The following is a 14,547-nucleotide window of genomic DNA, read 5'->3' on the forward strand; positions in this document are numbered from 1 at the left end:
CCTCTGAATGTTCAAACACCTCTCTTGGGGCAAAGCAATTCACATAATTGGTCTAAGAGCTTCTGAAGATAGAGAATCCAGGCAGGATTTTGATGGCTGAATCTGGGTATACAAATATTTTAATCATGGATAAAAAGTGCAAATATACCAATGACCATGTTTGATATGCTAAGAGACAAATCAAATCAGGTCTGGGAGCTTCCTTGATTTCCATTACAATTGTGCAAAATAACTTAACTGATGGTGTCTGAAGCTTGGTTTCATGTCAACTAATTAACACAAACTCTTTGTCTTATGCCGTGCGCCTTCTGCTTTGGACCAGCCATCTGTGGTCTGCAGATACTATGGTTTGTTACAAAGCTATCCTTTTAATTTCACAAGTGTTAGTAAAATACATTAAGACAGGTTTTATGAAGATTGGTTCTCATATTAATGTTTCATTATAAGCACATGATTCTGTCACCCATAACACTTAAATAGCCCCTAATGTCACCTCCTTGATCTCTGTACAGAAACCTGACCCAGGGACACCAAATTTTAATTAAGCAGGACAACAAAATACCCTACACTAAAGGATCCTTCCCCAGTTACTGGGCTTCCTTGTCCCTACGTGGACCTATATCTCAACTGTCCATCACATCAAACTGGCTATTTTGCACTGAATGCAGTAAAACATTGTTACAAGCCTTTGACCACATCTTTCTCTTGTGTATATATTGTCCTCCCAAAATTTTTAGCAAAGTTTAACCCTTTGGACTCCATATCCCTGTTTTCAGGAACTACCAACAGATGCATAATTCTCTGTGTCCCAGTTTTCAGGGACTGCTTTTATACCCAACCATCAGTTGTTTCATACTGTAGTTTACCCATGAACCCAGTCAAAGTATATATTATGAAAGGTTACAAATGGCTTCATTATTTATGGCACTTTGCTACTTGCTACTTTGCTACTGCTGGTATTTTATGATATATATTGCATCATTATCTTCACCCATTTGGTCTCTGTACAATTTTGAGACTTGTATTTGGCTGGCAGTAGTTAGTGTGTGGAAAAGGATACAGCTGGGTAACTAAATTTGATTCAGGATCATTGGCACCACTCACATTCACTGCCACAATAGTCTGGGTCAATGAAATTAAATGGTTCTTGGTAGGTCACTTTGATCCATCTACAGAAGAGTTTGGGGTGGCTTATATATGAATGCTCACGGTGTCGAAGGCTTTGGTGAGGTCAACAAAGGTGATGTAGAGTCCTTTGTTTTGTTCTCTGCACTTTTCTTGGAGCTGTCTGAGCAGGAAAGGGCTTTGGCAAATACTAGAGCGCCTCGGATGCCCCCCAAAGTTCCTCAACATGGTTATCCAACTGCACGAAAACCAACAAGGTCGGGTCAGATACAGCAACGAGCTCTCTGAACCCTTCTCCATTAACAATGGCGTGAAGCAAGGCTGCGTTCTCGTACCAACCCTCTTTTCAATCTTCTTCAGCATGATGCTGAAACAAGCCATGAAAGACCTCAACAATGAAGACGGTGTTTACATCCGGTACCGCACGGATGGCAGTCTCTTCAATCTGAGGCGCCTGCAAGCTCACACCAAAACACAAGAGCAACTTGTCCGTGAACTACTCTTTGCAGACGATGCCGCTTTAGTTGCCCATTCAGAGCCAGCTCTTCAGCGCTTGACGTCCTGCTTTGCGGAAACTGCCAAAATGTTTGGCCTGGAAGTCAGCCTGAAAAAAACTGAGGTCCTCCATCAGTCAGCTCCCCACCATGACTACCAGTCCCCCCACATCTCCATCGGGCACACAAAACTCAAAACAGTCAACCAGTTTACCTATCTCGGCTGCACCATTTCATCGGATGCAAGGATCGACAACGAGATAGACAACAGACTCAACAAGGCAAATAGCGCCTTTGGAAGACTACACAAAAGAGTCTGGAAAAACAACCAACTGAAAAACCTCACAAAGATTAGCGTATACAGAGCCGTTGTCATACCCACACTCCTGTTCGGCTCCGAATCATGGGTCCTCTACCGGCATCACCTACGGCTCCTAGAACGTTTCCACCAGCGTTGTCTCCGCTCCATCCTCAACATTCATTGGAGCGACTTCATCCCTAACATCGAAGTACTCGAGATGGCAGAGGCCAACAGCTTCGAATCCACGCTGCTGAAGATCCAACTGCGCTGGGTAGGTCACGTCTCCAGAATGGAGGACCATCGCCTTCCCAAGATCGTGTTATATGGCGAGCTCTCCACTGGCCACCGTGACCAAGGTGCACCAAAGAAGAGGTACAAGGACTGCCTAAAGAAATCTCTTGGTGCCTGCCACATTGACCACCGCCAGTGGGCTGATCTCGCCTCAAACCGTACATCTTGGCGCCTCACAATTCGGCGGGCAGCAACCTCTTTGAAGAAGACCACAGAGCCCACCTCACTGACAAAAGACAAAAGAGGAAAAACCCAACACCCAACCCAACCAACCAATTTTCCCTTGCAACCGCTGCAACCGTGTCTGCCTGTCCCGCATCAGATTTGTCAGCCACAAACGAGCCTGCAGCTGACGTGGACATTACCCCTCCATAAATCTTCGTCCGCGAAGCCAAGCCAAAGAATATATGAGTGACTGTAAGTGTCTCAACCCCCAGTGGCACACTTTCCTGATATGTTATTTTGAAGGCTGTCCTACCCACTCTAAGGGTCCAGCTCTTATGGTGTTCACACATCCTGGCATGAGGACTGTCTTCTGACATTTTGTTCACATTTCTCTCTCTCTCTCTCTCTCTCTCTCTCTCTCTCTCTCTCTCCATTCATTACTGGGCCTTCAAGCATAGAATTTGGTGTCTTTTGCCCTAACTCTAATCCCTTCTCCTCTATTTTCCTAATTCCTTTCTATTCTGATCTATCCCACTAAACATCTAACTTCCCGAACCAGCCTCCATTACAACATACAATCACCATTACATTTTCATGCTTCTATCATAGTTTGCAAACATGTAGTCTTCATGTCTGCCATGCTTTAACTCCTGTCCCTTTAATTTGTAGGCCTGCTTTTATCAGGAATAATCAGATGTAGAACTGGAGGCTGGTGTTCATTTGGGCAACACAAGGGCTTGAATCTGATGCTGGAATTTTGAGCAAGCAAGCTGCTGGAGGAGCTCAGTGGGTCAGGCAGTATTCATGGGTAGAAATGGTCAGTCAATATTTCTGGTCAGGACCCTTTATCAAGACTAAAGTGGCAAGGTGAGATATCAAGTATATAAATGCTGGAAGAAGATGGGAGGGGCAGAGGTGATATTGAGTAGGAGGTGGGAGTAGCGAAGAGGGAGGGATTACTGGGAAGGGGAAGGTTGGAGTGGAAAGTTAAAAATAATTAATTAGAGACGAAATGAGGGACTGGGGAAAGGTGATCCTTTTCAGATGGGATGGTCTTTTGTAGTATTGTTAGCTACAAAGCTCATCTTTTAATTTCACAACTGATAACTGCTTGTAATATGCATTAGATAAGCTTTTATGATGAATGATTTGCATATGACTGCCACAAAAATGCACATAATTCCAGAACCTGTGGCTCTTAAATAATTCCATATCAAGCATAATTTAAGCATGCTGTTGTCTTGAGTACAGAATTTCACACATTTGATGGGGAAGCGTATTCTTTTGTGGTGTTCGAAATCAATTCCATGACTTGTTTGCATTTCACCCTGAGTTCATTGGAACTATGATGGATAAGACCATTTATTTGTTCCTGGATTTCAATCTGTTTTTAACTTCAATATGTATTGTGGTCACCCAGCAATCTGCTAAGGTTTAAAAGAAGTTAGACATGAACCATGTTTTCCCAGCTATTCCTTTATAATTTATTAATTGTGATTGATAGTAATTAGGTATGCCTTGTGTTGACAGGCCAGTCTAATATTATGTACACACACATAAAGATTTCCTATTTTTGTAAACATAACTAATTTCTGAAATGATGACACTTCTTTATCTTAAGGATATTGTAACCTGATGTTGAATTAATAACTTGGCACTTGATTTCCCATGAAGAGGCAACGTGCATCAAAGTCGTGCTAATGCAGCAAAAATAAATACACCTCTGGGATATATTTAATCAAAGCTGACAGAAGGAGTTAGAATGTGCATGTGCTACAGCTTCTAGGTGCTTGCAATTACATTATATCAAAGAGCTTCATTATTATTATTAGTAATGGTCAACATTAAATAAAAACGCAAGAAAATCTTTAATCTGGTGAATATAATTCATTGTCTATCATGAGTATAATGAACAACATCAGCTATTTAAAAATATTTGTATTAATCTATTCACTCTTTTCATTTGGATCTGGCCTATATTTTTTAAGATCACAATTCTGCAGTGAGTAATGAAGAGTAATAGTTGTTTGCATTAAGAAATTAGCATTTATTTTGGTTTCAAAGTCCATGATGGAATCATTATTGACTGATGTATTTAATCCAGAAGTGATATTTGTCTCAGAGAAGCAAAAAAAAACAAACTTCTTCAAGGTTATATTTTTCATTGAAAAATTGTAACTTTACCATTCCAAAAATGGAGAAGCACTGAGACTGAGAATCTTATTGAATACTTTTAATCAACAACTTGGTATTATCTTATCAATTGGCACAATTTCCTTCTTTTCCCTCCATACTTGCTCTTTTGGAGCCAAAGAATAATGTTAAAGGGATGTGACTGGAATGGCTACTTGTTTTTCTCTCTTTTTGTAAAACCTACATCATATAATGAGAATTAGATTGTCACTTTTTAAACTGCTTGTGGTTGATGAGTTTTTTTTTTAAACCAAGTTCTATTGATGCTCTATTTATTTCAGTGGTTCCCATTAAAAAAAAACTCAGTTTCTCCAATCTACAAGTGATGACCTGAAGATACTGTGTTCATTACTTGATCTTGCTCAATGTTCTTATTCCTGAACCATGCAGGCTGCTTGAGTTACTTCCTAGAATACTGCCAGATCAATCTTTGGAAGTCCTATTCTTGCTGCCCTTCCATAATCCATAAATGCTTTAGAGACTCTTGTGTTGAGGCTTTAAGCAGTTGCCTCTTGAATCATTCTTCTATTCTGCTGTTGTCTACCTTTTTAAATGAGCTCCATTTAAAAAAAAATCAACTACACCCAGTTATTCAATAAATAAAATTATTATTACAAATACTATAATTAAAGGCCTTAGGATTAGAACTGGACTCATATGGCTCAGTGGAAAACTATCTTGCTGACTATCCAGTGAGAAAACTTTTAAATAAGTGCATCTACAGGTTCAATTTAATCAAATATTGTTTATGGTTTAGAATGAACAGGATAATTCCAAGATCCTCTTATATCATTTGCAAAAATTGAATATGATGTTTCTCCAACATGTTTTTACCAAGCCACTGGCAGCAGATTTTGGCCTGATTATATTATAACATTATTTTGACTGATTTGCTACAGTATAGATTTGTTCAAGTTAATTTATCTATTAAAAGAGAACACTCTTCAATAACATAATATAATGTAGCTCTCAAGGGAAGTTGGTTAATTTGGTGCACAATTATGACAGTAAAAGCAAATTTTCTATCTGTTGTTAAGGGAGTTCTTATGATGGCAGGTATGCATGAAGCTGTACTTTGAGTTATTTAATTAATGACTGCGCTATTGAAATTGAATCCTTTATCATGTGTCATACACTACTGCATTCAGAGTCTGAGCCAAGCTCTTGAGTTTTGCTAAAAGTCATTAATGATGGCATCGGAGAAATAAGCTTTCTTAATTGACATAAATACACTGTCATAAGCACTTACCCTTTCAATAAAGCATTTAGACAGGAATGGCTGCTTCGTCTTCATGATAAAATGAAAATGGATGTTCAGTTGGAACTCTCATGAACATCCATTTCAAGGAAGAATATTGGGTTCTAACATAAACTAGTTTTGGTTGGTTGATGCTGCTAATTCAAAATTTAAGGATAATTTGTTTTTAATTTTAATTTAGACATACTGCACGGTTATAGGCCATTTTGGTATATGAGTCCATGCTGCCCAATTTACATCCAATTAACCTACACATTCGGTACATTTCGGAGCCCCTGGGCAAAACCCATGCAGACATGGGGAGAACATACAAACTCCTTATAGACAATGCAGGATTCGAACCCCAGTCCTGATTGCTGGCACTGTAAAAATGTTGAGCTAACCGCAACGCCAACCATGCAGCTCATTAAACATAAAACTTCAGTGAATGCATAGAAATCTAGGGGGGTCCACCAAAATTTATCCCTGTGTATAGCATATTTTTGGCATGAAATTTGATCCTCCTTATAAAGATAGAAATATTAATTGAATATTAGTTCCAATAATACTTAATGAGTGCAGATAATTTTGTAAATTTCATTCTCAAGCAGGATTAAAAATTAAAATTGTATTTTAACTTTCTGGCAGGCTTGAGATTATAGATTTTGTGACTATAACTTTGTGATATTACATGAAATTGTCTAAAAATTTTTATTGGTCGGAATCCTGGAAGGAATGAGGACTCAATTTACTTTTCCAGTGTTTCTCAACCTGTGGACTGCAGACAACTTGTGGGCTATGGGATTGTTACTTGTAATCCTTGCAAAATATTATTAATATAATAATTAATAAATAAATATAAATAAATAAATCTGAGGACAAAATCCCAGAGATTCTCAAAATAATGACCTTCCAAAACTAATGATGGTACAGGAAGAGGCTCAAGCTCACTCAAAACCCCTCATCTCCTGATCTGTGGGTTTGTATGGGTTGGCCATGGTAAGGTGATTTCTGGGTGAGAAAATATTGAGAACCATTGGTCTGCTCGGTACTTCTTGCTGCAGATCCTAGGAAATCAGGGGTGGACAAACTTTATAGAAAAAAAATATAAGGAGTCAGGTTCTTGTTCAGTTTCTCCCCTCTCCACTTAAATCTATGCCCTCTAGTTACCGATTCCCCAACTCTGGGCAAAAGACTTTGTGCGTTGACCCTATCGCTCTCATGATTTTATACAACTAAATGAGATCACCACCTCATCCTCCTGTGCTCCAAGGAATAGAGCCCTAACCTACTCAACCTCTATATAAAGCTTAGGACCCAAGTTCTGGCAAATTCTTCATTAATCTTCTCTGCACGCTTTCCAGCTTGACCTCTTCCCTGCAGCATGGTGGCCAAAACTGAATGCAATACTCCCAATGGGGCCTCATCATTATCTTGTACATCTACAACATGACCTCCAAATTTCTATACTAAATACACTCACTGATAAAGTCCAATGGGACAAAAGCCTTTTTGACCAACCTATCTACCTGTGACACCACTTCAGAGGTTCTGTGCATCTTCACTCCTAGATCCCTCTGCTCTGCACCACTCTCAAGATCACTGTGTAGGTCTACCCATGTTAGTTCTCTCAAAATGAAACACCTCACATTTCTCTGTAAATTCCATCAACCATTCTTTTGCTCAACTGATCATGATCCGCCTACAATCTTTGGCTCCTATCTTCACTACATACAATACTGGACACTCTCAAACTTGCTAATCATGCCATGTACATTGTCATCTCAATCATCATATAGGTGACCAACAGTATTGAGCCCAACATCAAACCCTCCGATACACCACTAGTCACAGGCCTCCAGTCCAAAAAGAACAACTTTCCACCATCACCATCAAGTATTTAATTGGGGAGGAGTCACATGATGGAGAAGTGGCCGGTAGGAGAATACCAGCCCTCTCAGAAAAGAAGGTATAAAGTAAAGAAAAAGCAAAGCCCCAGACACACAAATCACAACAAATAAGAAATAAAGGTGTGAAGGAAATGGCACCAAAGAAAGAAAAGCCAAAAACAACAGGAAAAAAAGAAGGAAAGATGCTGGAAGAGAAAGGTGAAGGCCTTACCTGTATGAAGAAGCAGGGACCCGCCGTGGAAAGAGGAGCCCACTCCCTGAGGTCAGTGGAAACCCCGCAGAGTCGCGACCCACCAAACGCAGGACTGCAAAGATGGCTCATGGAGCCAAACAGAGGTGCGCAACTGCGCATGACAAAGACAACACCGACGGGAGGGGGGACCAGCTGTGGAGTGGAACTCCACAGCACGAACAGCTGAGAAAGACTCAACAGGAGGGCTCCCAGTGGAAAGATACAGACATTTGGGGTTAAGGGAATTTTAGATGTGGGAATAGTGGAAATATTTTATGTTTTAGAAGTGTTGTCTTACAGTGTGTTCAAAAAAAGAAAACAGAAATGGATATGGGGGAAAGGTGGTGATGAGGAAGCAGAAATGAGAGGTAAACTAAGTATGAAATGGCCATGTTGAACTATATGACTATAAATATTAACAGACTACATAACCAAATCAAAATGAAGTGGCTGTTAAATTTACTGAAGAAAGAAAAAATTGATATAACATTCGTGCAGGAAACACATCTAACTGAAGTGGAAGACAAGAAATTAAGGAGAGACTGGGTAGGGCACGTAACGGCAGCATCATATAATTCAAAAGCCAGAGGAGTAGCTATATTAATCAATAAAAATGTACCAATCAAAATAGAGGAGGAAATAATAGATCCAGCAGGGAGGTATGTAATGATAAAGTGTCAGATATATTCAGAATTTTGGAATTTGCTCAATCTATATGCACCTGATGAAGAGGATCAAAAATTTATGCAAGATATCTTTTTGAAGATTGCAGATACGCAGGGGAATATACTGATAGGAGGGGACTTTAACCTTAATTTGGACTCAAAGATGGATAAAACTGGAAAAAAGACTAGCAGAAAGAACAAAGTAACCAAATTTATGTTTAAATCAATGCAGGAAATGCAACGTTTGGATATATGGAGGAGACAACACCCAAAGGAGAAGGAATACTCATATTATTCGGGTTGACATAAAACATACTCAAGGATAGACCTGTTCCTGTTGTCAGCCCACATCCAAGGGAGAGTTAGAAAAACGGAATATAAAGCTAGATTATTATCGGATCACTCACCCCTGTTATTAGCAATAGAGCTGGAGGACATTCCCACCGAGAACGTATAGATGGAGATTAAACTCCATGCTACTTAAAAGACAGGATTTTAGAGAATTAATTGAGCAACAAATTAAAATGTACTTTGAAATAAATATGGAATCAGTGAAAGATAAATTTATACTATGGGATGCAATGAAAGCATTTATCAGAGGGCAAATAATAAGTTATGTAACTGAGATGAAGAAGGACTACAATCAGGAAATAGAACAGCTGGAAAGGGAAATAGCAAGTACAGAAAAAGAATTAGCAACAGGGAAGATACAACAAAAAGAAGAGAATTGGCGGACAAAAAAAAAATACGAAACACTACAAATGTACAAGGTGGAGAAGAACATAATGAAGACAAAACAGAAATATTATGAGCTAGGAGAAAAGATGCACAAAATACTAGCTTGGAAGCTTAAAACAGAACAAATTAAAAGAACGGTATTGGCATCAAGGAAAAAGGACAATCAATTTACATATAACCCAACAGAGATTAATGAAAACTTTTAAGGAATTCTACGAGCAATTACATGGAACTGAGAATGAAGGGAAAGAAGACAAAATAGACGAGTTTCTAGCTAAAATTGAACTACTGAAATTGCAAGAAGAGGAGCAAAACAAATTAATAAAATCATTTGAAATAGAGGAATTACAGGATATATTAAAAAAAACTACCGAACAATAAAATGCCGGGAAAGGACGGACTCCCAATAGAATTCAATAAAACATTTAAAGACTTATCAATTCCTCCTCTCCTGGAAGTAAGGAACCAGAATGAAGAAACACAAAACATGCCAGATTCATGCAAAACAGCAATAATTACAGTAATACCAAAGACGGGGAAAGATCCACTAACACCAGCATCGTATAGACCAATATCTCTACTCAACACATTATAAGATAATAGCTAAAATATTAGCAAACAGATTGGCCGACTGTGTACCAAAAATAGTAAAACTAGATCAAACTGGATTTATTAAAAAAGACAAACAACGGACAATGTCTATAATTTCATTAACTTAATCCATGCAGTACAAGGAAACAAGACGCCAACAGTGGCGGTTGCCTTAGATGCAGAGAAAGCGTTTGACAGAGTAGAATGGAATTATTTATTCAAAGTACTACAGAGGTTCAACCTACCAGAGAAATAAATTAATTGGATTAAAGCATTATATAAGGGACCATTGGCGAAGGTGACAGTAAATATCAAACCAATTTAAATTAAGCAGATCAACTAGGCAGGGATGTCCACTATCTCCCTCACTGTTCGCGTTAGCTAGAACCATTGGCAGAACTGATAAGAACAGAAAATAAAATAAAAGGGATAAAAATAAAAGAGAAGGAATATAAAATCAGTCTATTTGCAGATGACATCATAGTATACTTAACAGAACCAGAATTATCAATAAAAGAATTACATAAGAAATTGAAGGAATATGGAGAAGTATCGGGGTACAAGATCAACGTAAATAAAAGTGAAGCGATGCCAATGAATAATGCGGATTTCACAAAGTTTAAGAAAGAATCACCATTTAAATGACAAACACAAGCAATCCGATACCTAGGTATTCAACTAGATAGTAATCTAGGCCATCTATACAAATTAAATTATCAGCCATTAATGAAGAAATTACAAGATGACTTAGAACATTGGAAAGATTTACCACTAACACTGATTGCATTAAAATAAATATCTTCCCAAGGATACGATACCTATTTCAATAGTTACCAATTCACCTGACAGAGAAATTCTTCAAGGAGTTAAAGAAAATAATAAGGAAATTCTTATGGAAAGGGGGGGAAACCAAGGATAGTGCTAGATAAATTAACAGAATGGTACAAAAAAGGGGGCTTACAGCTACCAAACTTTAAGAATTATAGAGCAGCACAATTAAGATACCTATCAGATTTTTCTCAAACAAGGGAAAAACCAGATTGGACCAGATTAGAGCTAGATAAAATAGGGGAGCAGGTACCTGAACATATACTATATAAGTGGGATGAAAAGCTGGTGCAGCATGGGAATTCACCAGTACTGCACCATCTGCTCAACATTTGGAAGAAGATTCACGCAGAAAGGAAAAAAAACAAATTATCAACTACCAAAATTAATATTGACGCAAAAATAATCCCCTTCACAATCCCCTTCACAATAATCCCCTTCACAATAGATAACCTTTCCTTTAGAGAATGGGAGAGAAAAGGGATCAAAAGAATAGAAAATTGTTTTTTGGGAAATAAATTATTATCTTTTGAACAAATGAAGTTCAAATATGGTATAACTCACGGTACAATGTTTGCATACCACCAACTGAAAACCTACTTGAAGGACAAATTGGGAAGCAGTCTTGAATATGTGATTACAGACACAATGATAATTAAATGATTTTTAACAAACATGTACATCAAGCTGCAAGAGAAAGAGAACGAGGAAATAAGCTATAAATCCATACAAAAGTGGGAACAAGATCTAAACAAAGATAAAGAATGAAACATGGGAAAAGCTATGCTCTAGAACTATGAGAAATACAATAAACACAAGGTTACGCATGATACAATATAATTGGTTACACAGGCTATACACCATGCCCCAAAAGTTAAATAAATGGGAACCAACAGTCTCGGATAGATGTTTTCGCTGTAAGGAGGAAATGGGAACAACAGTACATGCAATTTGGGCATGTGAAAAAGTGGAAAAGTTTTGGGAAGATCTAAATCAGGTATTAAATAAAATCACAAAAAGCAACATACCAAAAAATCCAGAGATCTTTCTTCTAAGTAATATAAGTAAGGAACTTGGCCTCGATTTGGATGGAGCACAAAAAAGATTTATTATGATAGCCTTAGCTGTAGCAAAAAAATGTATTATGTCAACCTGGAAATCAGCAATGAGAATACAGCAATGGTACATAGAAATGAATAAATGTATTCCATTGGAAAAAATAACATATAATTTAAGAAATAACATCACAGTATTTGAACAAATTTGGGAACCGTACATGGAACACAACAGAGAAGTCCTACCGTGGACCTCCACCACCTAAAATGACAGAATGAGAAGAAGATGAAATGAACTGACCCAGTGTGTAAAAGTAGATGACACAATTTTCTTGTTTATTTTCATTGTGTGATGACATTATTTAATGGGTTGAATGTATTGTATATGATCAACGTTGAGTGGGTGGGAAGGGGGGTGGGAAGGAGGGAGGGAATGGAGGGGGGAAAAGGGGAGAAAATGACACTGTATACTCAAGAGGGAAATGTTTATGTGTATTTTGTTCAATATGGTTCATAGTGTGAAAAATAAAAAATTTTAAAAAAAGTATTTAATACCTTATGAAAATCTTAACATTTTCATTGAGGATTTAAAAACAATTACTAGTGTTTTGGCAAAGAACTAAGGTGTAGGACTAACCTCTACCTTGCTGAGGCCAGTTGATAGCTCTCAGACACCTCATTCTACCTACCATTCCCATAGGACTCCACCACGGCTCATCAAGCCAATGTCCCCAACATTATCACCTCAGGTCACCTCAGGTCACCTCCCTCCCATGGCCACCAACCTCAGTGTCTCCCATCCCTGCACTGCTCATTTCTACCTTCTATCCAAGATACACAAATCCAGCCATTTGGGTAGACCCATTGTTTCTGCCTGCTCTTTCCTCATCAAACTAGTTTTATCTTACCTTGATTCTATCTTTTCTCCCGTGGTCCAATCCCTCCCCACCTACATCTGCGATACTTCATATTGCCCCCCATCTCTTCAATGACTTCAGATTCCCTGAACTGAACCACCTCATCTTCATGATGGATGTCCAGTCCGTTTATTCCTCCATCCCCTATACAGAAAATCTTAAAGCACTTTGTTTCTTTCTGGACCTGAGACCCAACCAATCACTCTCCACTCCCTCCTTTGCCTGGCTGAACTTCTCTTCACTCTCAACAACTTCTCCTTTAACTCATCTCACTTCCTATAAATCAAAGGAGTAGCATGGGTCCCAGTTTGTGGATCAATCCATGTTGCAAGTCTACACAGGCAAGACCCCTCAACTCTTTCTCTAGTGTATCAACGACTACATCGGGGGCTGCCTCAATCACCCGCGATGAGTTTGTCAACTTCATTCACTTCGCGTCCAACTTCCACCCCAATCTCAAACTGGTCCATCTCTGACAACACTCTCCCCTTCCTAGATCTCTCTGTCTCCATCTTGGGAGACAAGCTTTCAACCAACAAGCACACTAACTCCCACAACTACCTTGACAACACTTCCTCACACCCTGTCCCCTACAAGGATTCCATCCCCCCCCCCTCAATTTCTCTTTCTCTGCTGCATCTGTTCCCAAGATGAGATCTTCCAGTCCAGATCTTCTAAAATGTCTGACTTCTTCCACAAGCATGGCTTCCCCTCCACCATTATCAACTCAGCCCTCATCCGCATCTCCTCTATTTTCCACTCATCTGCCCTGGCCCCTGCTGCCCTCAGATGCAACAAACACAGAATCCCCCTTATCCTCATCGACAACCACACCAATACATTATCCTCCGGAATTTCCAGCACTTACAACAGGATCCCACTACCAGACACATCTTCCCTTCACCTCCCCCTTATGCCTTCCATATGGAGCACTTCCTCTGTGACTCATCCCTCCCTACCATCGCCCCCCACCCCCTCCCCCGGCATCTTTCCCTATGGTCACAAGAGGTGCACCACACCTCCTCCCACACCACAGTCCAGGGCCCCAAATAGGCCTTTCAAGTGAAGCAACATTTCTCTTGTGTATCTGTAGGATTGATTTACTGCATCCGGTGTTCCCTTTGTGGCCTTCTCTACATTGGAGGGACTTGGCATAGACTGAGAGATCGCTTCGCTGAGCACCTTTGCTCCATAGCCCTTTAAGGCCCAGACAGTAGGCGTAGCTAAGCTCTCAGCCAATCACTGTAAGCACAGTCATTACACTCTAGATACTGTAACTATATACATTGGTGATAGGTCTGTACTATCACACTGAGTTTCTCCAACTTTGTGTTTTTACTTCAACCACAGTGTTTACAGATTTTCGTGTTTTACTTCTTTCTTTCTTAGCTTTCTCCACAATGGGCTCAGCAAGACTGAACAGGGCATATGCTGTTCTCCTGTATTATCTGAAAAATATGAACACTTAATTTCGGCTGACAATTAAGTGCAAAAATGGGAATGTGCTACTTTATTGGAGGACCTAGCCAAGACATTATTATAAAAACAAATGCATGTTTAATGTGCAACATGGTGCGCCCACATCAGAATGACCCTAGACCGCAGGCAAGCAAGTTTATGTAAAGATTGCTAAATCCATCCTTATGAAACACACATTCATTCAAAACTTGTTTGAGAAGCGCAAACTCAGATTTAATTTGGAGCAGGTTTGTCCCCTAATGATGGATACGTGTTGAGAACAGGACGTTGTACCTTGAGCTAATGGGGCATGATGCTGTTGGAAATAGGTACTTAGACAAGGATTG

The 14,547-nt window shown here is 39.2% G+C and overlaps 1 protein-coding gene across 11 annotated transcripts in view; it reads left to right on the forward strand.

Annotated features, from left to right (window-relative positions):
• LOC138736678 (sterile alpha motif domain-containing protein 12-like) overlaps positions 1-14,547 on the forward strand; it is a 90,630-nt gene that overhangs the window by 63,079 nt on the left and 13,004 nt on the right. For 8 of the 11 annotated variants that reach the window (XR_011340492.1, XR_011340498.1, XR_011340493.1 and 5 more), the window contains one exon: positions 3,046-3,243. The exons of 2 other annotated variants lie outside the window; for them this stretch is intronic. Coding sequence is in view for 1 of the 9 variants with exons in the window: in XM_069886571.1 (XP_069742672.1) it covers positions 14,132-14,211 (80 nt within the window). In the remaining 8 variants the exon portion in view is untranslated. Of the gene's footprint in view, positions 1-3,045; positions 3,244-14,131; positions 14,349-14,547 lie in introns of those variants that run through there. One more of the 11 variants, XM_069886571.1, reaches the window with a different exon arrangement.

This window comes from Narcine bancroftii, chromosome 6, assembly GCF_036971445.1.
Source record: "Narcine bancroftii isolate sNarBan1 chromosome 6, sNarBan1.hap1, whole genome shotgun sequence".
Taxonomy (NCBI): Eukaryota; Metazoa; Chordata; class Chondrichthyes; order Torpediniformes; family Narcinidae; genus Narcine; species Narcine bancroftii.